At 38.7% G+C, this 26,022-nt stretch overlaps 1 protein-coding gene across 4 annotated transcripts in view; it reads left to right on the top strand.

Moving 5' to 3' along the window:
• The window catches only part of brf1b (BRF1 general transcription factor IIIB subunit b), a 64,008-nt gene extending 40,560 nt beyond the window's left edge, over positions 1–23,448 (top strand). For all 4 annotated transcript variants that reach the window (XM_079888514.1, XM_079888513.1, XM_079888515.1 and 1 more), the window contains 7 exons: positions 1,234–1,298; positions 3,559–3,640; positions 4,032–4,084; positions 4,684–4,955; positions 19,677–19,731; positions 22,100–22,283; positions 22,647–23,448. In XM_079888514.1, coding sequence (XP_079744640.1) covers positions 1,234–1,298; positions 3,559–3,640; positions 4,032–4,084; positions 4,684–4,955; positions 19,677–19,731; positions 22,100–22,283; positions 22,647–22,684 — 749 coding nt within the window. In that variant the 3' untranslated portion in view covers positions 22,685–23,448. The remainder of the gene's footprint in view (positions 1–1,233; positions 1,299–3,558; positions 3,641–4,031; positions 4,085–4,683; positions 4,956–19,676; positions 19,732–22,099; positions 22,284–22,646) is intronic.
• Positions 23,449–26,022: the final 2,574 nt, after the last annotated feature.

Raw genomic sequence — 26,022 nt, 5'->3', positions numbered from 1 at the left:
TAACAAATATGAAAATAAAACAAAACAGACTTCACTGTATAAATTATACATTGATACTTATTAAAGCTATTAATAAAGTTATCAGTCAAGAGCAGTGAGTGATTTTCTCTTTACATTTTGTTGTTTTATTAACATTAAAGGGATAGTTCTCCTAAAAATTCTAATTTTTATAATTTACTCTCACACGTTGTTTTAAACTCGAATAAGTTTCTTTCTTCTGTTGAAAATAAAAGTTATTTGGAAGAATGACCAACAGTTGATGTACCCCAGTGACTTCCATAGTATATTTTTCTCCTATGGAAGTCAATGGGGACCAGCTACTGTTTGGATACCCACATTCTTCAAAATATTAATATTAGAAAATATAAGAAGGCAATTAATACAGGTTTGGAACAACATTAGAGTGCGTAAATAATGAGAGAATTTTTATTTTTGGGTGAACTATCCCTTTAAGGACAAGCGGCAGCGTGTTTACTATTACTACTGTCTCTTTAAGAGCTGCGCGCTACGCGTCTATTATACACGCATTTGACAAGCAAATGCTTTCACTTTAGACATATCCGACTAGTTTATGTAAACCTTGTGTGTATATAACTGTATTAGCACAATAAGACTCGAAAGATAACTTAGTCCAGTATTCAGGCGCTGGTAGACAGGCTTAAGTGCATGTGAGCTTCACATGTACGCGCTGAGAAACGCACACGCTAGAACAGCGCATCAGCAGCACGCGAATAACAGAGAAACTGACGACGGTCTTGCATAATCTGCAGATGACATTGGTCTGACTACGGTCAGACTTTAAGTCAGGCGAGCTGACTTTTCCTGTTTTATCTAATTACTAGAGAGTGAGTGCCTTTGTTCATGCAATCCAACTTGCTTTGCTGGTTTCTTCCGACGAAAAAAAAAAAAAAATATCGAACGTTTTATCGAACGCATTTTTTATTGATATTGATTACGTGTCTATCGCGATACATATCGTTATCGTTTTATCGCCCAGCCCTAGCTGGCAGTGCGTGCATTATTCAGAGGATGCCACCAAAGTACTTCCTGTATAGCATACCGTCTCTGACAGCTGTGGACTGCAGTCAAGCAGGATGATTTTCTTCTTTTGAAATAGAAACTCACCTGAATATCGTGCATGCTGTCTGGTGGTAAACACTGTCACGTGCATCAGACTCCTTTTCATCATGTTTTTCTCATTTTATTAATGCATGTATCTTTGTCTTTCTATAGTGGAAGATAAATCAGGCAATGGGGAACTAGATCTAGATGGGATTGATGAAGATGAAATTGAAAAGGTATGTTATTAATGGGTTTATGGATTTAATTTATGTATTCGCTTTATCTTACCCTGCAAAAATCATTTTCCTAATCAGTATTTTTGTCTTGTTTTCTGGTAAAAAATATTAAAAACATCTTTACAAGAAGATAAATTTACCTGAGAAGCAAAACTGTGTACGATAATATATATATTGAAGAGTTTCGTTGCAAAACGAGATATATCCATTTTGAGAAATGTTGGTTATTTGACATTATTATTTAAGACATCAACAGTCAAGTTCATTCACATTTTTTGTACATTAAACTATTACTTGAGCTCAGTGAAGGCCAGGGACACAATATTCTTCAAATCCACGATATTTTTTATTTAATTTTATGTCCATAAATAGTTCATAAATAAGTCAAAAACCATGCCAAAATGCAACATATTTATCTTAACATTGTCAAACATCTTAAATTGGTTTAAAAAAATACATCATAAATATATGGAATAGTATATACAAAGATTGATTAATAATAATAATATTCTGAGTTAGTTTTGGCCAGAACATACACAACATAATTTTTTTTTTTTTTTTTTTTTTTTTTTGCAAAACGCTATATATCCACCATAGGCTATATTCTACTACTGTAATACCATTGAAGAAATCTTTTGGATCATCAGTGGGAAAATTAACAATAATTTATCAATTAATCGTAAATAATATTCAAAAACATAATGCCATAATAAACATAATGTGACTATGGCATGTGCCAGTAATCCAGGGCAGTCCCTGAATGAAAAGGTCGGATAACAACGTACGGACGTCTGTGTGCTTGTGCTTCACATAGGGACAGTGGGCATTAAAAAAAACAAAAAAAAAACACCGTTGCGCTGCCTGGCTAGCTGAGCTGTCAGAGCAGACAAACTGCAGGATGTTTATCGTTTCAACCATCCTTAAACAGCTTCGGACTATTTGTGATTAGTTACAATTTAGATAAGTAAGATTAAGTTAGTTAGATAAACGACTTGTAGCTTGTTACAGAAAGAGTGGAGGCTCCTTCCACACCGCTGCTGAAAACCAAACCTGTATGATCAGATCCATAACGTTAGCTTGACTCTGAAGTGGGTCGCAACACCGGACGCGCAGCTCAGCGCCGCGCCGCGCCAAGTCTAGGACAACTCTCACCTGAAAATCCGTTAGCATCAGCAATTTTCTGATTTCTGTAAATAAATTTAAAACTAAATGTATATTGCAGCACGGGGTTAAGTCCGTATATACATTAACTACGATTTGAGACACATAAATGTAAATTTAATATAAAACTATGTAAATGGCGCTGTGGCGCGGCAGGATTTTGAACACGGTCCTGAGCCGTTGCTGGGCGCCGCGGACAGACGCCGAAAGGCGCCGCCGGTGTGTGTACTCTCATAGAGAATAATGTGTTCGAATTTAAAAGACGTGGCGCTGCGCGTCCGGTGTGCGACCCGCTTGACAGACAGCTGTTGATCAGTGACGTAGCCTACATGACTGACAGCTCGCCGCCTACAGTATAAACAATTAAATGGTAAACGTTTTTTAGTTAGCCTATTGAATCCTCTTTTTAAAAATATATGTTTTATGTTTTGATATTATCGTTAAATCACTGAGCAAACTCGGAGCACTTCACCGGCGGTGACTCTCTCCTCGCTTGACATCCTGAGCTCGCGCAGCATCCTGAACGTTCTATAGCCTAACCCAGAGCCATAGAGAGAGATGTTTTCTCTACCACTCTGGCCTAACCGTTATATCGCACTTTGTAAAGAAACTGGGCTGGCGGATATCGCGTTTTGTGAAAAAATACATTTTGTAGTAGGCTTAAAATGTACATTTTTAAATCTTATTAATGGCAGCAATTCACACATAGATTAAGGTACATCTGAACAGTGATTTCCAATAATAAAATCCAAATGTCAAAAAATGGCGTTTATCGCGTTTTGCAACCAAACTCTTCATATATATATATATATATATATATATATATATATATATATATATATATATATATATATATATATATATATATATGTGTGTGTGTGTATATATTTTTCTTACTGAAAAACAAGACAAAAATACTAATTAAGAGAAAAAAGTATTTCCAGTATAACACATTACTGTGTTGTTCTCTGAGGATGGAGCTTTAAACTTCTTCTGAACTTTAGCAGGGTCATGTGAAGTTCAAAAACTGTCTGATGTCTTGCATCCCAGATTCACAAATTATCACCTCTTAGCGTTACTTCTGTTATCTCTTCTCCAGTACATTCTGAACGAGATAGAGGTGGAGGCGAAGACAGAGCTGTGGATGAAGCAAAATGAGGAGTATTTGAGGGAACAGAAAGGTAAGCAAAAAGGAGGAGAAGAGCTTAGTACCTGTGCATTTATTAACACAACCCGATTTGACGTCAGAGGCATGTGTCTAACTAGGGAACTGCTCAGCCACAGAGATAAAAAAAAAAAAAATCAGTGAAAGGAAGGATTTTGTTTTTTAAATACTCAATTGGCAAAGTGAACTACTTCAATTTCATCCCACGACTGAACCTTGTGAGATTAGGCTCGATATTTAAAAAATACGTAAATGAAAAACACCTGTGATAACTAAACGATTGACCTTCTGAAGTTAATCTGCTCAAAAGTTTTTAAAGCCCTTTATTTTGTATTGCTTTTTGTGTCTACTCTAAAACGCTCCATTTGATAAAGCCATTGTGCTCCCATTTGGTTTTATTTTTTCAGAAAAAGAAGAAAGAATAGCTAAAGAGAAGGAGCAAGGGACCTATAAGGAGAAGGTGAGTAAGTCATGAGTGTGTGTGTGTGTGTGTCTGGCTCTTACTTATGTCGACATGGGCTTCTCTCCCATTCCGAGGTCTTTATACACTCAGCAGCTAGGGATCCTAGGAGACCGCATACTTTCCATTTGAACTTCGATTGGTCCTCTGGTTTCACCCCAGGCTTTCAGTGCCTCCTCTCCTTAACCTGTCTGCTCTGACATCTGCACTGTGACTCCCAGTTGAGCTTGGATTAGTCAGCCCCGCTCTGCACCTCTAATGAGGTGCCTTGAGCCTGATAGCAATTTCAGATACAGTTGTCCTCTTGCTGACTGTGAAGAGACTTGTTACACTTTGGTAGACGAGGAACATGGTCAACGGTGACCAGATCAGATGAGCTTGATTGCTTTTCCAGGCTACTAATGGGATTATGTCACCTTCTTGTTGACAGCTGTTAGTCTGACATCATTTTATCAAGCCCCAATAGAGAAAATGCACTGTTTAAATGATACTCAGATTTAATTGATACCCAGAACTCTTCGCTTTGAAGCAGAGCCATCTAAGCACTGACCCCAGTGTTTGTTTTTCACTGTAAACAACTTTTATCTCAATTTGTGTAGCCAAAGAAGCCGTCCAAGAAGCGAGAACCGATCCTGGCCAGCACTGCGGGAGAGGCCATAGAGAAGATGCTGGAGCAGAAAAAGATCTCCAGTAAGATCAATTATGATGTTTTGTGGGACCTCAACAGCAAGGGCAGTGGGAGCAACACCACCCAGCAAGCCGAGGAGGTGCCCGCCAGTGGCTCTGGACGCAAGAAGTTGACCCGCCGCAAGAAGCAGCCAAACAAGAGCAATCTCGGGCTCGCTAAACCCGCAAGCCTCATGGGCAAGAGGTGAGAATTTAATGAATAGGGAATCTGTTGTTGTTGTTTTTTACTTGGTTACTGTTGGCTCACACTGTGCTTTGCGACTTTTTCTACTTTTTCATTCCCAGAAACCACTAAGTCTGTCTTTATGTAGTAACAGGGACCTACTCCAAGTGGTAAAGAGCCTCTTTTGTTCCTCAGACAAAGGACTTGATAAAAAAGGCTGTTCCCTTGCCCTTGGAGGACTACATTTTTCTTCTTGTCGGCCTCCAACATTTTGTCTTTGCTTTGCTCCTTTGGCTGACCTTCACAGTCATTTCCACCAGGAGAAAGCTTGTCATCAATTCAGTGCCAGGACTGTCTGTCTGCCATCACCTGGCACCCTGTAGTGCATGCTGGGAGCCTGCCCCTTCTCCAATTAATAGTCCTCCAGGGCTCCAAACGTCCCTGTGAGAGAAGTAATGAATATACGACAGACGGAGCGCAAGATCATGACTTCTACACTTTGGCGTTGAAAGATAATTTCTCATTGTGTGATGCCTTTCCTCCAGTCCATTTCGTTAATGATAATTACTAATTTCATACTGAATGGTGAGATGATGATGAATCAGACAGACGAACACTGTCGGAGACCTCATATTCTGAAGCTTCGAAAAGGCAATTTACTGTCCCCTTTCTTTTGAATCTTATATTCATGTGTTTGAAACAAACTATACAACTCTCACATTAGTTTTATTACATTTGAGATTTTGAATATCCTGAAGATATAAAAACATAGCTGGCTAGTGTGCTAGTGTTATCATTTGCTTTGTCTGGTGGGAATGCAATATATATTTTTTTAATTATTATTATTATTTTTGTTAAACTACCTTTCAAAGGTTTGGGGTCGGTAAGATTTTTTTAAAGAAGTCTATTATGCTTACCAAGACTACATTTATTTGATGATAAATACAGTAAAAAAACAACAAAATTGTGAAATATTATTACAAGAAAAAAAAAAACAACTCTTTTCTATTTTAATAGAATTTAATTATATATTTTAAAATGTAATTTATTCCTGTGATGACAAAGCTGAATTTTCAGCATCATTACTCCAGTCTTTAGTGTCACATGTCCAATGTGTTGATTTGGTGCTCATGAAACATTTCTTATTATTATCAATGTTGAAAACACTGTTGATGGTTTCTCAGGATTCTTTGATGATTAGAATGTTCAACAAGGCAGCATTTTTTAAACAGATTTTTTTTTAACAAAGTAAAAAAAAAAAAGTCATACTTCGATGTCATATAAAGCTTTTTTATTTACTTTATTTGTTAATTGAATACAAAGATGTATTCATGAAAACGCCCAATTGTTGCAAGGCATGATGTATGTTAACTTACCTTGCTTGAACTTTTGTTCACCCCATCAGCTGGACCGAACCAGCAGAGGCCTGTGTAAAAATATTAAATCTTCATAGTCTGATGACACTGTGGAACAAATTGGACGATAAACTTGAATTTAGTTCCAGCTCCAGTTGAGAGAGCTTGTTCCCCCTCCTGTTGAATCATGGGAACATTTGTAATGAGCTGCTATGTGATGGTAAATACTTTTTATTTCTGTTGCCACAACTTTATTTCATGCAGTACTTTTAGAAACAAATGGTTCAAAAGAGCGAGTAGCCCGTTTTCTTTTCTGGATTGACTGAAGTGTGCAGAAATAAATGTCTAAAATTGCTCAGCATTCACAATGCATGCATTACTCGTCACGGAACTCTCACGCCAGCTGATCAAAGCACGTTTCTTCGAAGATATTTTGGTATATGAACTAGTATACAAGGTATTTTGGGGGGCTGAATAGACTAACACAGATCTATTTGCCTGCATAAAGATGCTGCCTTTAGTAGCTCCCAGACTCCTTCTAGACGCTCCCCTAACCAGGTAGAATCAGACTTCCATCCCCCTTTACCAGCCTCAAACACCAGCTGCCAGATTAAACCTCCGCACGACCTCCAAACTAACAGCAACGGAGAAGCTCTCCTCCTGAAAGATAAGAAGATAATTGGCATCCAGTTCCTTTTCTTTAATGTCTTTCCTCCTTTTTTCACCTCTTCAAACCCCCTTCCTTTTCTACCCCTTGTCTTTTAGTAAAGGCTTACCGTTCTTAAAACTGCCGGGATTTGCTTTTTGAAGTGTAAATCTGATCTCAATGTGCGGGGATGACCTGTCTATGCCTCTTTTCTCGGCATACCTCAGAAAAAGTGACAGCACGACAGAACGCTTCGCCTCCCAGCTCCAGTGTGCTGCCTGATCCTGTTTCTGATCCTCGTTTTACAGTAACAGCTACCGCTTTGAAATCAGACTGACGATTTGAGGAGCAGCATCGACCTTTGGGACTTGGGAGTGAAGAAGTATATGTATTTCTGCTCTGTACCAGATCCAGTCTGTTTTTTTAGCTCCATGACAATGTGAGTGGAGATTGATTTGTAAATGTTAGGTTAAGGTCAGAATGAGTTAGAGTTGTTCCTGAGATGTGCTTTCCACCAGGCCTACACTGAGTAAAGTTCACAGCACCTCTCATTTATTTTGCCAGGCGCATCCGGAAATAGCCAGTGAGCCTGTGTGCCCTGATGTGTTTCGCAGATCCTCCTTTCTGTTTGACCCGGCTCAGTTTCCCACACTAAAATGTCATTGTTTCCACCCTAACGTTAGTCCACTTCCAGCAGTATGGCTTTTCGCTCATTATTACAGTGGGCTCTCAATGTCCATACTGTTTGAACCCGTCATCTTGCGTTCTACAGGGCAGGAAACCAAGGCAACCGACTGTGGAGTGTGTCATTCGGTCCGTCTCAATGGAGCTCCTTGTCGCCAAAAACCATTCACCACCTCCTAGCAACTAGATCAGCAGAATGAGTCATTTTGTTTGTTTATAATGTGGTCACATTGACCCAGGACAGCATGGAACCGTCTAGCGGTATAGCAAAGTTGTTCTCTAAAGACTTTTGTCACAGAAAATCTCTTGTAGTAAATGGTTGTACTGTAGGCCTAAGTGAGATAAGACGTTAGGAAGGACCTCTTAGGGTCATCTTGTGCCTGGTTCTTGACCTCTAAGCTCAGTGAAAAGGTTTTAGGCTGGGTCTCTCAGCATGATGGGCTCTATTGAGATCTGTTAGTCCAGAGGATGTCTGGTGGTGGGAGTAAGGGAGCCACATCCTGCTGATGGGAATCATGTTTGGTCGAGACAAAGCAGCTGGATTGTTTCATTTAATCTTGTGAGGTCATTAGAAATAACTCTGGATTTTAGAGTGGCTATAATGAAATCACAATAATGATGGACGGAAATCCACAGACACCAATGACACCACACGTTTTTTAGCATTCTTGGGTCTATAAGTATTTTACTTCATAGGGATTTCAACAAAAAAATAAATAAAAACAAAACTGCCCAGCTCTGAAGCAATTTTTTTTTGAAAATCAGAGAAAGCTCAAATGCACAAGACTGTTTAATTAATATCTTTAATGTGTCAAAGAACTACTGCCCATGAAGCATTGTGAATGATGCAATACTATTGATTTGGTATTTTTTATAAGAAAATATAAAATTAAATATATTTGAAGTAGAAATAAATAGTATAAATAGTCAGGTATATATAAATATTTAAGTTGTTTGTTGGACTGATTTAGTTGTCATTTGCAACTATGGGTCTGGCTTTCATTTCTTTGGCAACACCGACTTCTCTGATTGGTGGATTCAAGGCGCTGCCATTTCAGGATTGTGGATAGTGTATTTCTTCACAGAGAATTTAAAATATTGTCCAAAGTTTTTGAAAAATTTATTTTGAATTCTCACAGACTATTGACGTCTACAGGAGTACACTACTGTTGAAACGTTTGGGGTTGATAAGATTTTTTAAATGTTTTTGAAAGAAGTCTATTATACTCACCAAAGCTGCATTTATTTGATCAAAATACAGTTAAAACAGTATTGTGAAATGTTATTACAATTTAAAATAACGGTTCTCTATTTTAATGTATTTAAAAAATGTAATTTATTCCTGTGATGGCAAAGCTGAATTTTCTGCATCATTACCCCAGTCTTCAGTGTCACATGATCCTTCAGAAATCATTCTAATATGCTGATTTAGTGCTCAAGAAACAGTTGAAAACAGTTGTGGACACAGTTTTTCAGGATTCTTTGATGCATCCTCATGAACAGCATTTATTTGAAATTAAAATGTTTTGTGACATTCTAAATGTACTGTCACTTTTGATCAATTTAATTCATCCTTGTTAAATAAAAGTATTAATTTCTTTAGAGAAAAATCTTACCCCAAACTGTTGAATTATAGCGTATCATCACTTACTAAACTCGGATCTCATGTTTTGAAGGGTTACTGTTAAAATATGGAGAAAATTAATGAGATTTTTCTTCCAAAACTTGGCTGTTGTGCTCTATAGGCCTATCCACCGAGTCTCACCTCAGCAGATGTTACAAGGCCAGGGTTCTGTAGGTGATACTGAGAGGCCATCTTGAAGGCTTTGCGAGCTCTCTTACCCTTCTTTTCCATCTGCACTAGAGTCACAGAGGGAGGTTGACTCAGTCACAGCACACTTCTCAAGCTGTATCAGCAGGAGTCTTCTCCCACTCATCTTCCCTGACTGACTTGAATCCGCAATGGAAACTTTTTCTCTCTTCTGGTGGCATGGAGCAGGAATGCATGTACAGATGTTATTATGATTGCAGGTGATAGATCCTCCTGTGCACTTTCCTTGCCACTGCAAGGTTTTGATCGCTTTGTTGTACACAAAGCGCTACAGGTTTTGGACAAAAGCTGTTCCTAAGCAGCAGTCCCTATGATGAAAGAAAATTGCTACTTGCCTCATGGAGGCTTTGCGGCATGTCAAATTCTTCATGTGTGATCAGTTCAAGGCGTTCTCACTCCCACACACTGTTTTGTTTGGTGGTAGGGAATGATCAAGAACGCCATGATTGGTGACTGAATAAGTGTTTGAGACAGTATAGTTTTAGTGTATTGTATTTATATATATATATATATATGTATATATATATATGTGTGTGTATGTATGTATGTATGCATATATTAGGACTGTCAAAATTAACGTGTTAACGCGTGCAATTCAAAATATTTAACGCAATCAACGCAGCATCTGTTTTTCCTGGCATCCTTTGGCTAGCGTTACATTATATGATGACGCTACCATTCATTCAAGTGCTATTAAACCATTCAAGCATGATAAGCTGCAAAAAAAAATTAAAATCTGTACTGGCGTGCTGTCTCTGAAGCAGCTCTCTGTGAACATATACCTGAAACACACGCACAGAATGCCGCTTCAGATAAGCCAGAGCCGCACTTAGTACTCTTTCACGCTTGAACTGGTGAGTATCCTCGTAAGCAGAGTCTTAAATTAATTAAAAAGTGTTAAATAAACGTAAAGAGTTGTAAGAAAATAGGATGCGTGTCAGTGCGTCAGGTCTTAAAGTGACAGCGGCCTAATAAACCTGCTGCTGTCTGTGTCATTAATGTTAATCAAAGAACAAAAGAGAGAAAATCACTCACTTTGTGAATTTTAGCAAGGCGGGTAGAAATCAAACAGTCTGACTGGGCCAATGGAAAAAAAAACTTATTGTTGAGCCCTGATATCAAAGGCACTGTTATGGTCGGTGGCTGTAATGAACCGTACTACGATGGAGATACTCAAAATAAATCTCTAATCCAAGAATCAAAATAATAACCAGGAGAATAACTCAGAGGAAACAGCCACAAACACAACACACTGACTTCAAACAACAACCCAATACAAGGGACAGACTCAGAAGGCTTAAATTCATACAGTATGTAAACATAACGTAAACAAACAAACTCAAAACGTGACAGGCAAATCTAAATGTGACATTTATTACAATGGGTTTCTGTGAATTTTTTTTTTTTTGATTCACTTAAATTAAAAGTTGTTAGATTTTTTTAGCATAATCCTTGTAGTAGAGACATCAGCATCAGTACTGATATTAGTCATTCATAGTGCTTCGTAGAAAGATGCCATTAACAGTTGTTAAAATATACTGTCTTTATGTTGTTTCTACATTATTTGGGAGATTCAATGTGAAAGTATTACAATATACAAATATATTAAAAACTTTATTGTTAGGTGCAATTAATCCCGATTAATTACAGAAAAATGTGCAATTAGCTAAGTTTTTAATCAATTTACAGCACTAATATATATATATATATATATTGCACACACATATATATGCACACACTACCGTTCAAAAGTTTTTAAAAGAAATGCTCACAAAGGCTACTTTTATTTGATTCAAATTACAATAAGATTTGTAATATGATGTGGCTGTATTGGTGAAATACTGATCAAAGTCACAATAGTGAAATCAGGGACAAATCCCACCTTCCCTCTGTTGTACTGGACCGCTGGAGGGTGAGATACAAAGAGCATAATCACACCTTTCTTCTCCTCTATGAATCTCTCTTTCTCTCGAAGCCTTTTCCCCAGGTCAGACCGCTGGGGGCCTTCCTCAGTGGCCTGCAGGAAGTGTGATAAGATGCCTTGACACTACGAGGTGTGGAAACAACTGGGCCCTAATTGTTGCCTCCTCCAGGGTCAGATTGCATGTCTTCCTTCTGTATCTCCTCCATCATGCTAGATCTGAAAGAAGGAGCTGAATGTGTAATAGCTTTGTCCTTCAGGAAAAGGATGCTCTGTGAGTATTTGTTAGGGAAGCTTTTTTGGGATGTGTTGCTGCTTTTACCCCCCTTTCTCGGTTCATCCCTCAGACTCTGCGTAAACTCCCCACTGAGTCCAGTGATATTTGATGGTTATTATTGGATATTTTTCTAGCTGTGCAACCACTTTCATGAGGAATGAGGGTCACTGAAGTAATAGTGGGTTTGACTATTATAGGTCATTGGAGCTGTACAGTAGTTTAGGCACTGGTTTGAAACCCATTGCCTGATTTTTTTTTTTTTTTTTTTTTTCTTGTGTTTCAGCTAGAAGCTTTTTTTTTAAGCTTAAGATTTAGTTTTGAATAAATATATAATATGGTGTTTTGTTTAATGACAAGGGGGTAATTGCCTCTCATGAAACATTTAGGAGCCAAATGATTCTTAGTTGACAAATTACAGAATCACCTTATAGAGATTTGCTTTAGTTAGTGTATAGCTTTTTTCATTCTACCTGAGTGAGTCTGATTTAGGCATTAGCCTGTCACATTTACCACAGATTTGGGAGTTTTGCGTGAGGGCGAATAAGTTCCCCATGCAGATTCTTTTTTTTTTTTTTTTAAGTTGGTTATGTAAATTTGTCGCAATGACCAACAGAAAGCTGTTTGGTTTGAAAGTGACTTTTGTGTGAGCTGTGCTTCATACATTACTGTGCTATTGACAATAGACAATGGACCTTTTAATCACGCTGAAATTTTGCTAATGTGACTGCAGTTTTAGATCAACTCATTAAAAAGAATTGGTTCATTATAGCCTTTTTTTATGAATCTTTTTTTGCTGCATTTGTATTTTAGTCCCATTCCATTTTCAGGAGCATTAATAAATCTATATATTTTAGCTAATTAATTTTTAATTATTTATGAATATTAGCATTTTGTGTTTTTAGACCTGCCCCAAAATCTGCTCTCCGACTATCCTTACAACTTAACCGCTGATACCCCCAGCTGGAGAGTGGGGATTACAGCTGCATAGTGGCACCCAAAGCTGGTGGAGAGCTTCCACCCATTACACCCCTCTCCCCCCTTAGATTTATTTACACAAAGCCAGCTGCTGTATGATATTGGCTCAACAGAAATATTACTTCCCTCCCCTGTCAGATTTCATCGACATGCATTATTGACAGACTGGCATATGGGCCCAGCGGAGCAAAAGTGCTCCCTCTGAAATGGCTGAGACTAGGCCAGGTTTTTTTTTTGTTTTTTTTTAAATGAGATCACACTAAGAGCCGTTTAAATGTGTTGCCTAGCTACAAAGCCCATAAGAACACATCAGTAATAGTGGAAGTGTTTGATTTCCGCCCTACAGCCTTCAGCGTGTTATACTGTATATAACCCAAATGTGAATAGATTGTTAGCTTTGGTACTCAAATACTCATGCATACTTTGTTTCTAAAATTACATATATGTTTAATCTGCAGCTGGAGGATGAGGAAACAACTGTTTAAATTTAGACAAATAACAAAGCTTTTATCCTATGTTACTAAAGCAGTAAGCCATGAGAGGCTGTGCATTGCAGTAATTTTAGCTTGAGTAAGGCATGTTCTGTGGCATGATTATAGACACTAATGCTCCGTAAATAGTTAAATTTGTTTTATTAATAATAATCATATTGATTTTATTAAGAATCATAATAAACAATCTTCCACAAATAAAATAGATCATTAACTTTACTGTAGGCTATTTATTATTCCAATAAAAATATTAATATAAAATGTGTGTACAGTTATAGCTCCAAATTTGATTGCGGCTAACCCAATCACAATTTAGATTCTTTTTTGTATTGTATTGTATTGATTATCATTTTTATATTGTATATTTATGATAATAATGATTATTATAGTTATAATCTAAACTATTTATACTCTAGATTATTACATATATTACTAGTTTTTATATAATTATAATATTTAAAAAAATGTATATTAAAAATGATGTTTCAGTAATAATCTAATAAATAAATCTAACAATCCAACCTGGTTCATTATGTTATGTATTTCTGAAAACATGCTTTAGACATGTTTAATCTTTTATCGAACAATTGTATTTGCCTTTGTTTGATTGGCAGTTTATTCAAAGCTTTATCTCTCTCATAGACCTGATGGTGTTTACAGCAGTGATTCAGTCTGCCTTTGAAAGAGTCCTGGGAGATCCTAGGAAATTATTGATGACAGAGCAGTGTTGGGATTGATTGTTAAGTGGGCAAATTTGTCTTGCATGAATTCGCTCCATTAGCCAGCTCATTCACCATCTGGCCCAGGGCGGGTGCAGACTGCCGGGGGGTGTATGAAGCCTGGCATAAGGGCTGGGTGTCCTCACCAGCTTCACCCACTCAGCCCTGAGGGCACCCCGTCTGACCTGTGGATTGGCCCGTTTTTACCTCCTGAGAGGTCACAAGAGGGACACCCAAAATGTAGCACCCTGTTCAATAATGCAGGTCAGCCATCTGGTTCTAGTGATTTATTTTCAGTAAAGATGCCACAGTTCTGTTCTGCAGATGTACCCATTTTGACTTCACACTTTCGCCTGGTGCCAGGCACCTGTGAAAATCCTGTGAGGGGGAAGCAATGCACAGATGCTACCTGATGTTGCAGTGTGTGAATGTGCCTCGGACCTCCTCTATAAAGGATATGTGAAGATACTGTGTTTTGCCTCTATGGCTTTGCTAAGCTGACAGACTATTTTCAATTTAATTAAGTTCATTATTCAATATTAAATTGAACCTTGTACTCTGTCATATTTAACTCTGATTCAACCCTTTAGGTTTCACTGAAAGATCAGTGAGATTGTTTTAAACCAGGGTTCACCAATCTCGGTCCTGGAGGGCCGCTGTCCTGCAGAGTTTAGCTCCAACCCCAATTAAACACACCTGAACCAGCTAATCAAGGTCTCACTAGGCATACTAGAAACTTTCAAACAGGTGTGTTGGAGCTGGTTGGAGCTAAACTCTGCAGGACAGCGGCCCTCCAGGACCGAGATTGGTGAACCCTGTTTTAAACCAAGAGACATTTCAAGGATCATAAAAAAAAAAATTTTGTCGGAGGGCAAAGTTGGCGGCTTTGGATCTGTTGCCTTTACAATATCTTAGTCTCAGATGAAGTTCTAACAGCATTGCAGTATGTCACTAGCCTAGAAATCTAGACGCACCCTAGCGGCAGCAAATTTTATTTTGCAGCCAGTGTCGTCTAGCAACACTCCGTTGGCTTGCGAGCAGGAAAAACCAAACTCTAAACAGGCCAATCACATCGTGTATAGAGTCGGTGGGCGGGCTTAACATAATGACGGCAGAGTTGTGACGGTTCTGCGTGAATTCCCTGCTACTTGAAAATAAAGAAGATGGCTGCTACTGCTGGCGAACAGCGGGCTTTCGAATCTGCTTTGGCCGCGACTCTGGAAGACTTGGAGTTAAGCTTTTCTTTGAGAAAAGAACAAAGAACGGCACTGAAGTCATTCTTAAAAAAAGGAAGATGTGTTCGGAGTTTTGGCGACCGGATATGGCAAAAGTTTAATCTATCAACTAGCTCCGCTGGTGGGAAAACACTCTGGTTGGTTGTAGCACTATCCTATTGCGTGCAGAGGGAATTTGAACGACAACCGTTTATCCCGCCTTTCGGATTGAGCCCTGCCAATGGTGTGTTCCCAGACCCAATATCTTGATGTGGGTCTGGCTTGTCAGGCTTGTATTTTACATTTTGTACGTAAATGAGGATGTCAGAATGAACACAGACTCTGGGGACTTAAAATGCCAGTCAGTGCTGTCATTTGTGACAAAAGTCTTAGCCAAGATATATATCTCACAGTCTGACTCAAAAGACAGTTGATGTAGAGCAGTCGGTATGTTCGCTCATTAAAAATTCTTAAAATGCATATGCTCACTTGTCATCAAGTTTTCTCCAGTCTCAGCCCAACAGAAATGGAGATTGAAGCTGCTTGATAAAGATAACAAATGATCCCAGATGCATCTCAAACTTTTGAACGTTTGTACATTGATGTTTTAGTTTTAGTTCATCGGTGTCTCAATGTTCAGAGAATCAAGTCCCTTGTCTGTACCCAAATGTGTATGCGTGATACACTAACTCATATGGAACTAGTGAGACACAGCATACAAAAACAGGAATTTAGGACAAATGAATACTGTTAATTCAAACAACCTTGTTCATAATCTCACATCATACATATTTGATATGTGGCCTTAATGTGACCTCACTCCAGTGCATCACACTCCACTGAAATTCACACTTACCTCACAGACCAAACACACACCTACTGACATCATCGTTCACTTACCCTTCACATTTCAGAGCATGCACACACAATACTGAATGTTTGTTTATACAGTACTCATCTTGACATCTAACCTCCAAACACATACAGGACCCTCACGGTTCTCAGTGGTCCAGGTCACATGCCAGGGGCCGTTCAGCTCAGTGGTCCAGGTCACATGCCAGGGGCCGTTCAGCTCAGTGTCACTCGCAGTTGTGTGTGTAGTATGTGAATGTGCTACCCAGGGGGGTTGTGGAGGATCGTGTTGTGATGTGGTCGGCCCCTGCCGGGCATGAAGGGGCAGTGCTGTGGAAACAGAGATGGAGAAGGTCAGGGTTCAACAGTCACATTTAGAGATTGTCCTCGGGATACACATATCTGAATGATCCTGTTCTCCTGTTCTATTTCTCTCATTTTCTTTCTCTCTATCTCTCTCTCTGACGCTCACTGATCTGACATCTCTGGGCAGCAGATGCCTGCTATTAAATGCATAAAGAGCTCTTGAAGTATAATTGGATGTGTTTACAGGGTTTTGTCAATCTGACACAGGAGTTTTGGTGGTTAATTCTGCCTGGTTAAAGGGCCTTAGTGCCGCCCGTGTGCCGAGTCGTCTGATTGTAATGTGTTTAGAGATGAGCAGACGGTCTGCCATAAATTGCATCAGTGATTTATAGAGAAGGCCGTGGGAGGGTCAGTATTCACTGTACTCAGGAGCCGGTGTAAGTGCGTCTGTGTTAGAGCGGAAACCTCTGACATGTGCATTAGATTGTGAGCTGATGGCGCTGATCCAAACCCTGATGAGCAGCCTTGCTGTCTGCTGTCTTCATAGGCTGCTACTCTCAAACACTCTGTTCTAATCTATTTAACTTGACATTAGCTAAACTTCTGTGAAATTTCACAGACAGGGTTGTAGTTATGCAGGAAGTACCACTTCTAAACCAAGCAGCTTTCAAACCTTTCAAACCAAGCAGTTTTATATTGGTTCAGTTCAACAAAATTAAATCCAATGCGAAGTCCACGGGGTGGAACTTTTTGCCCATGTCCCTCATGCAAAATTATCTACCTGATCTCACAGGAAAACATAACTGTTACGAAGTGGCGTATGAATTTGTACAATGTGAATCAAATAAAAACATATGATTATCAGAAAAAAGTAAGCATGAAGCTCCCCACAACATACCCGTCACTGGGGCATAAGCAGATCGCACAAAAACATACAAATAACGTTGTTTAAATTCATGTGAATTAGCCACCAAAAATCACCAAAATTTAAAATAGTTACTAATTGCAATGAGAATACTGTTGAAAACTACAGATGTACAAATTTCTATTGAGATGACTGCGTTTTGCTCTCAGAATTTCGCGTACAAAGGTAAATGTGATACACATGTTTTTGTTCTAAATAGCCATGACCACAATAGATATTTTTTTTCTTCTACAATATTGTAATAAAGTATCCCCTCCCACTGTGAAATCTCAGTGGCCACATACAGTAACTGTACATTACGAATATTGTTCAGTTGACTGTGTGGAAATATAATTTGTTTATCACTGGAAAATCAACAGGAGATTTTTAGTCAAAAGGGTTGAAAACCACTGAAATAGAGTAAATATTGGTGCCTACTGTTTGGAACAACCTTATTGTATTGGGTTATCAAGTTTATTATGAGCAGTGTAGGATACATTTAGAAAAGTGAAGAAATGAAGACTTGTTTTCAGAGAATATATTTTGAATTAAGTTTATTTTCCTTAAACAGTTTTATTAACACAGTTTAATAACAGTTTAATTTAACACAGTTTTATAAAGTTTTTGTTTAAAACAAGAAAAAGAAAAAAACTATTTGCCAGTAGGGGTACGAAAAATAAACTTGCGTATTTCAAAATATGTTCTCTGGGGTGTTTTACATAATTTGGTTCTCAAATAAATCTTTCTTGTTTTAAAAAGATCTGCCATTGTTCCCCCTTGACATGCCCTTGAAGAAGACAAAACAATCGCTTGAACTTTCTGCTCAGATCTTCTTTCTAGTTCATTTTTAGCAGCATCCTCACCCCTTTCAGTTGAGCTCGTGCATTCGGTATTGTAAGATTATCCACGTTTCTCAGTCCCCGCAAGCAGAGGCATCCGATACACAATATGTGCTCTAGATTCAGCTGGAGGCCATTTCACTTCCATGGCTGAAGATTTGTAAGTGTATTAGTCACACTTGGGTTGTAGATCTGCGCCTCTACCCAAGACTATTCACTCTGCGAGGCCGCTTGGGGGTGATTGTGTTTTCCAGTAATATGTGTTGGATAATCCTAATACTGGAGTTATGTTGAGGATGTGTGCCAGGGCCAGGACACTGGTGCATAGAGCAGATCTGTCCAGAACAGACTCGACTCGACCAGCATGCTGCAGATGGCTGATGTAGGCCGCCACTCCTAATGAGTTACGACAAAGGAAGCCCCGTTCTTAGCGTGTACTTTCTCTCTCGCTCACTCTTTTTCTCCTCCTCTCTTCCTTAAGCAGATTAATTAGCAGCACTTTCCCTTATCGGCCAAGAAAGTGCTCTCACAAAGTCCTCTGGGAGATCTCACCAGGGAGGCACAGTCGCTGCCCAGCTTTTCTGCACTTCACTGAGTGTTTATATGCCTGTGTGAGTGTACTTGTGTGGGTTGTTCTGTATATTCAGACAATATTGAGACTATGTGAAGCTGCATTTGCATAAGCAGTACTTTCAGTACTATTGCAAGTATATCATAAATTAATACATCAGTGTAACAGAGTGAACAATGTACACCCTTCATGTCTGTTTTGGTAAAGCTTTCCAAAATGTTAGGATTATTTGGCTTGCATTTTCTGTGGAATTTGCTGTAAAATCTTTTGAAGGCAACTTTCTATTCACAATCAGTGCTGTTTTAAATAGCATTGTGCAAATTCCTGCCTACTTATAATGCTTTTTTTATGCTCAGCCATTCTAACACATTAGGGGAGTCTTTGGGCATTCAAAGACACCTTACACACGAAGCCTTGATTTTTTGACACACTCTAACGTAAACCTTATGAGATCAGATGGAGCTTTGAAATGAGACAAGCTCCAAACATTCGCATTTTTAAAAAAGCAGGTGAAGACATGTCTTAAGTTCTTGAGTATAGCATACACAGTACTCCTATTTATTTTGTACATAAATAGCTTGCCTATATATTCTTCTTCTGCCTTGTATATAGAAATGCACAGGCAAAACATGTAACTGCCGTTGTTCCACTTTAGCTCGGAACCAGCTTATCATAATTATGACATAAATAGCAGTCTGTCTTCACGGTGCACACTGGACTAACATAAAGCCAGATCAAGGTCATTCTCATTTCAGAACGTTCCCTTTTCCCCTCTCCCTTCCCCCATCAAACTAATTAATGTTTTATACTGGTCTCTTTAATATTAGCCCTAAATAGTGCTGGTGTTTGATGTTTAAATCCAGTCGCCAGGAAGTGTAAGCTAAGCATTTCATCAGCGCCACAGGGCTTCTTTAGCCCCAGTAGTGCAGGTCTCTGTGTGAATCTATTGCTTTAGATATGCCTCTGTAATCTGTTGTGGGGTGGGAGTGAAGGAGGGGGCAGGAAGTATGCTTCATATTTTCATATTTTTAGAAGGAAAATTAGGCTTGTTACGGGCTCTTGAGCTCTTCAATCAATGCATGAGCTGCTGTGAAGAAGGGTGAGGCCACTGAAAAATCACTAAATAATTACTTTACCTTTCTACCTTGTTTCTTTAGGCTCCGCCCTTTAATATCATCCGCTCCCAAGAAGAAGAGGACAACAGCCTCACCGGTAGGTTAAATGAGGGCCCTTACTGTTAATGTTAATAATATGTTTGATTTTCCATTCAAAGATTATTTTCCATTAGACAGAGTACGCTGTAAAAAAAATTGTTGGTTTAACTTGAAAAAAGTAAGTTACCTGGTTGCCTTAAATTTTTTAGTTCATTGAAATGAAAAATGTAATACAATCAATGAGATTGGTTTAATAAATAGAAACTCAAAATATGTTATCGGAATCACATTAATTATCTAAGCTGTTAAAATCATGGAAATTATTTTTTTACAGTGTAGTAGTCCCACATTATGAAAAAAAAAAAAAAAAAAACCTTCTTCAAATATTTATAGACCTAGAAATATGCAAAAAGACATTTAGTAAATGTAAGTGTTAGTATAGTTTTAACATAAAACACATGTCAGCACAAACCATAGTTATTATTTTTTAACACATTTGGTTGGACATTAAAAACTAAATATGGCAAGAATTTGCTCTTCTCTTTTTGAACTATGCACCTCATTTCTAACCCAAGGCTCTAATGTGATTACTGAATGGCATCTCAGTGCAGAACTGTTTGCGGTCTGTTGTCTTGTTGACCCAATGAGCAATATTTCAGCTTTCAGCTTGATAGAGGTCAAATCAAATTTGCTTGACTAACCCTACTTGACTTCAGAGGTAAATCCATCACGATAATCAAATCCATCATAGCTAAATGTCACTGCAGTAAAATAGCGAACCAGCATATTTCACAATATGGGGTAAATATGGCATATACATTTAATTGAAAGTCAATATATGTGGTAATGTTCAAGCCACAAAATTTCTAGGTCTTATTGTCTCTCTTCAAAATGGTCAAGCTTGAATAAGCAGCAATTTGGTCTGAAGTCAAACATATGAAAGTGCATGCACAAACAGACAAATTTGCTGTGGCAAAAATCAAGTACAAAATGACTGCAGGGGTCAACTTTGCTCACGCACTGAAGCTTCCCGATGTCCCATCCAGGTTGCTACAGAGATCTTCTGAAAAAAGATCAGTGTTATATAATGTATTGTGCCTTTATCTGCGAGATTCAGAATTATGGAACATTATTCAGAAACATTAGCAGTTCTCCCCTTTTCCCCCTCAAAACAAGAACAAGCAGAGCACTGTTTCATACACAAGGGGTTTTAGTTCAGATGTGGCAAGGAACCATAGAATGAAATATAAGTACTACACAGAAAAGTACTGGAATATTATCTCAAGTTTTCTAAATTGTCTTGTTCCTAATGAGATCATTAATGCCCCAGCCCAGATTCTCCAGCCATCAGGCCTCTGCATGTCTCTGTGATCCCAGCCTGGGTTACTCACTCAGGGTGTAACCTACAGGTGAGCTGCAGGGCGTCTTTTAGGCGTTTGCCAAGCTTGGCAGTCCCTATTACAAGATCCCCGCTGCTGCTGTTTCCCCTTTACTGGCACCGCCTGAAGAGCGGCCTCACGGTACAGCGGCAAGTCTGTGCTATAATTACCACTGAGACTTTCATGCTCTTCCTCCGTTTTTCACAACATGATAATTGATTTAGGCCTCTGCTTCCCCTGAGCTGTACTTCCTTATACAGATGCCTGCTGGGAGATGTAGCCCTGAATCTTTTTTTTTTGGGAGGGGGGGGGGGGGGGGGATTTAATCTCTGTTTTTGCTCGACTGTGATGTGAATAATCACTATTTTTAGTTTTTTTTTTTTTTTTTTTTTACTTAATTGGAAAGACAGTGGAGAATGATAGTAAATTATTATGGGGAGAGAAGGGAGAATGGAATCAGCAAACATTGCAGGCCAGATTCAAATCTGTATTTCCTTCATGAGCACCGTGATTGAAAGTGTCACATGCACATATGCTAGCCACCACACTATGGTGCTGACTTAGAATCAGTATTAAACATTATTATGGAAATTATTCATGAGAAAGAGGGGGAATGGGATCAGGACCTGTTGCAGGCCAGAATTAAACCTGCATTTCCCACATGAGCACCAAGATTGAACATATCAGATGGATATATTTAGCACCACGATTTAGTATGTTAGATGTACATGTACGTGTGATATGTACATATCTTAGCCACTGCACTTCAGAACTGAAAATAATGGAGATTATTAGAAAAGAGAGAAGGAATGGGATCAGGAAATTTTGCAGATCAAATTCAAACTGGCATTACCCACATAAGCACCACATTTTAACGTTTTAGATGCATATTTAGTTGCCACTGTACCATGGTACCAAGCAAAAAGTATTGATATTATGATTTAAGCCTGGCAGAGTTTGGGGAGCATTGTGAATTTATAAACAAATATAGTTAATCTGGCAATTTATGTTTGTTGTTCTAAAACATTGCTTTATTATTTATTTCAGGTCACTACCAACATCACCACGATGTTGCCTCCTGCAGCCACAGAGCCCCCTCCGGCCCCCACCCCTCCCCCCATGTTGGAAATTGGGCCTGTAGCATATGAGGAACCCGCAGAGGAGGAAGAGGAAAATGAGGAAGAGGCGGAAGAGTCTTGCGTTAGTGCCATGGAGCTGATAGGTGGAAATGGTCAGTATGTCACAGCGGATTGTAGCCTTGTCACTGACAAGGATAATGAAGTCATGGCTCGAGGGTTCAGTGATCAAGGGTTTCCCAGATTAGTTCCAAGGTCTGGCTCTTCATCTTGACAAATTGTGTAATGCTAAGTGGGCTGTAACTCTCTAGCATTTGTGGCAGACTGCATTTAAAGTGTTTATCATCTTGATAAACTGCTCCGAACCCGTCTCCTCTGCAAGTCATACATCTACAAATACTTGCTTATCACAGAGGTGTCCTGGTAGCAGTCTACCATCTAATCTAATCTTTACCATTTTGACTTTTTCACCATTTATACCGAAACCACAGAATTCATTCAAACCTTTGTCTTTACAGATTACGGATGTGAAGCTGAAGAAGAGGAGGTTTTTTAGACTGAACTTGTCTGCCCACCAAACTTGTCCTTCCATTACCCTGTACAGTGAGGAGAAGAGCATTTAAGGCACATTTGAGACGCCTATAATATGCTGCACATTTACGAAAGGTCACTCTCGCTCAGTGCATTACATATGACTGGTTAAACTGCAGCATCTGTGTGATGAGTGAGCTACTACGGAAGAAGGTGGCTGGCAGCTTTAGACTGAAGAACAATCAGTGCATAAAATCATGTCAGCACTTATTTAGCACCATTTTAGCCAATGTTTCACTAAGAAACAGGAAGCACTGAAGGAGTTTGCTGAGGATCTCAGAGAAGATGTTTCACAGGTGCAGTAGGATTTGAACATGTGAAGATACTGATGTCTGCTCAGCTTGCTAATAATGTTGGATGCATTGTGGGACAATGCACTAGCGATTTGTCTTACACTTGTACCACATTTATTGTACATAGTATATAGTAAGAAGCTGTAAATATATGTCACTGTGTGTAACTTTTTATTTTTAAGCTATTTAATGCTACAAATGTCTGTATATATGTAAATGTGTAAATGATTTATTTCCTAATTCCATGAAAAGTAAATGTTCTTCTGTGTTGGGTTATGATAAATATTAATGTGTAATATACTGCAGTGTATTTTTTATCTGTTTTCATTGAACACTATTGTAAGATGTAGATTTCAGAGTACAGATCTGTGATTGGAAACTAGTGACTAGAACAATATAATGTATGTGAATAAATTTGCGTTTGTTCAGGATGTTTTATGATGATTTTATGATGCTTTTTGCATTATTTTTGAAGTTTTAACCGTCCTCATTCATTGTAATTGACTGAAAAAGAACGACCACTGCATTCTTCAAGAATTCTCCCTTTGTGTTCCATTGAAGAAAGAAGGAAAGTCATACGGGATTGGAACAACATGAGGGTGAGTAAATGATGACTTTTGTGTAAACTAATGCTTTAAATTGTGAATTCAGGGTTAATTTCTTCATATATATTTTCCCTTTCTTGTTTATTTTTCATGTCAAGCAACTACTGTACAGCCTCTTACAGCAGAGATTCCTACGTGCTTTTCTCACCCAAACCCCTTTGACATAAAATATTTACTTGAAGTACCCCCCAGGAGTTTAAGTTAATATATCAATAATTTACATATTTGCATGTTTACAGTTATCTAATGTTGGTTATTGGTCACATGACATGCAGGTAAACAAAAATTGAAACTTTTATTAAGTGTTTTATTTAGATTTTTTATTTTAACATTTTTTAAAAAAAAAATTTTATTGATTGATTGATTGATTATTAGCTTTTTATCAACACACACACACTCTAGTTTGGGCAACCAAACCAATCTTATAGAATAACAGCCTAAACTCTCCTTCCCAAAAGCTACACGTCTGTGATACAATCACAAATGTCTCAAATCAGATTTGTTCAGGAGTCATGGTCAAGGTGGTTTAGAACTGCGATTCATCAGTGTTTCCTGAATTTCATTATAAGAATAGAGCAGTCTTTGTGCGACTATGATCTGAGCATTCAAGAACCACAAAAGCTGGAACATACAAATCCCATTTTCATTTGCGAGCACTGTAATGGCTAATGATATAGATTTTACGAGTCTGAGGTCAGACGAATGCGTTGGGCTTTGCCTGTGGCTCATATACCCTGACAGAGCTCATCAACAGATAGCTCATTAGAACGAAAGCCTCCAAAGAGAACCATTTACTTTAAAATAACCTGTCTGTGTGAATGGCCGAATTCATACACGGCAGAGCAGTATATGTGGCTACAACTACAAGGAGGTTTAAGATTCCAGCGTAGTCTACAGTATGTGTTTGCTTTTGAGAGTATGAAGAAACTGCAGCCCATTTAACCCGCTCTGGTGGTCAGACTGAAGGGTAACAAGACACTATAATAGTCTGTTTCTGCAGTACTGCTGCCTGTCACTCACATCTGATTTGATTTGTCCACAGATGCAAGGCTCATGGTGCTCTTATACTTCAACTGTATCAGGTTCAGTTCTTTCAAAGCATTGTGTTCCAATTGCTTCCCACTCTGTCTGGCTGTACACCTACTCTGGTTTCAGTTGATCTGGTATATTAATCACAGTCTTCTCAGAGCAAGGTCAACACTGTGATTTTAACATTCTATAGATAACCGCAAGGAACCGCTGGACTGGATTTCATAATTACCAGCCCAAATTGAAGTTAGTTATGTTACAATGCAGCTTATTACAGAGAGTTATGCGCATCACTTTTTTTTGCTTACTTTTCTAGACAACGTGCTTGATGGATGATAAAGCAACAAAGAAAATCCCATATTTTTGCATTAAAGGAGGAATTTGAGCTGTAATCAACCACCCTTGCAATCACCTATAACACTCTTACAGTGAGGAAAATAAGTATTTGAACACCCTGCTATTTTGCAAGTTCTCCCACTTAGAAATCATGGAGGGGTCTGAAATTGTCATCGTAGGTGCATGTCCACTGTGAGAGACATAATCTAAAAAAAAAAAATCCAGAAATCACAATATATGATTTTTTTAAAAATCATATATTGATTTTTATTCTATTGGGTTTAGGTCTGGAGACTGGCTAGGCCACGCCAGAACCTTGATATGCTTCTTACAGAGCCACTCCTTGGTTATCCTGGCTGTGTGCTTCGGGTCATTGTCATGTTGGAAGACCCAGCCTCGACCCATCTTCAATGCTCTAACTGAGGGAAGGAGGTTGTTCCCCAAAATCTCGCAATACATGGCCCCGGTCATCCTCTCCTTAATACAGTGCAGTCGCCCTGTCCCATGTGCAGAAAAACACCCCCAAAGCATGATGCTACCACCACATGCTTCACAGTAGGGATGGTGTTCTTGGGATGGTACTCATCATTCTTCTTCCTCCAAACACGTTTAGTGGAATTATGACCAAAAAGTTCTATTTTGGTCTCATCTGACCACATGACTTTCTCCCATGACTCCTCTGGATCATCCAAATGGTCATTGGCAAACTTAAGACGGGCCTTGACATGTGCTGGTTTAAGCAGGGGAACCTTCCGTGCCATGCATGATTTCAAACCATGACGCCTTAGTGTATTACCAACATTAACCTTGGAAACGGTGGTCCCAGCTCTTTTCAGGTCATTGACCAGCTCCTCCCGTGTAGTTCTGGGCTGATTTCTCACCTTTCTTAGGATCATTGAGACCCCACGAGGTGAGATCTTGCATGGAGCCCCAGTCCGAGGGAGATTGACAGTCATGTTTAGCTTCTTCCATTTTCTAATGATTGCTCCAACAGTGGACCTTTTTTCACCAAGCTGCTTGGCAATTTCCCCGTAGCCCTT

Source organism: Squalius cephalus (genome assembly GCF_949319135.1).
Source record: "Squalius cephalus genome assembly, chromosome: 12".
NCBI classification, from domain to species: domain Eukaryota; kingdom Metazoa; phylum Chordata; class Actinopteri; order Cypriniformes; family Leuciscidae; genus Squalius; species Squalius cephalus.
Note: the sequence above shows the minus strand (reverse complement) of the source record. Positions and strands in the feature narration are given on the sequence as shown.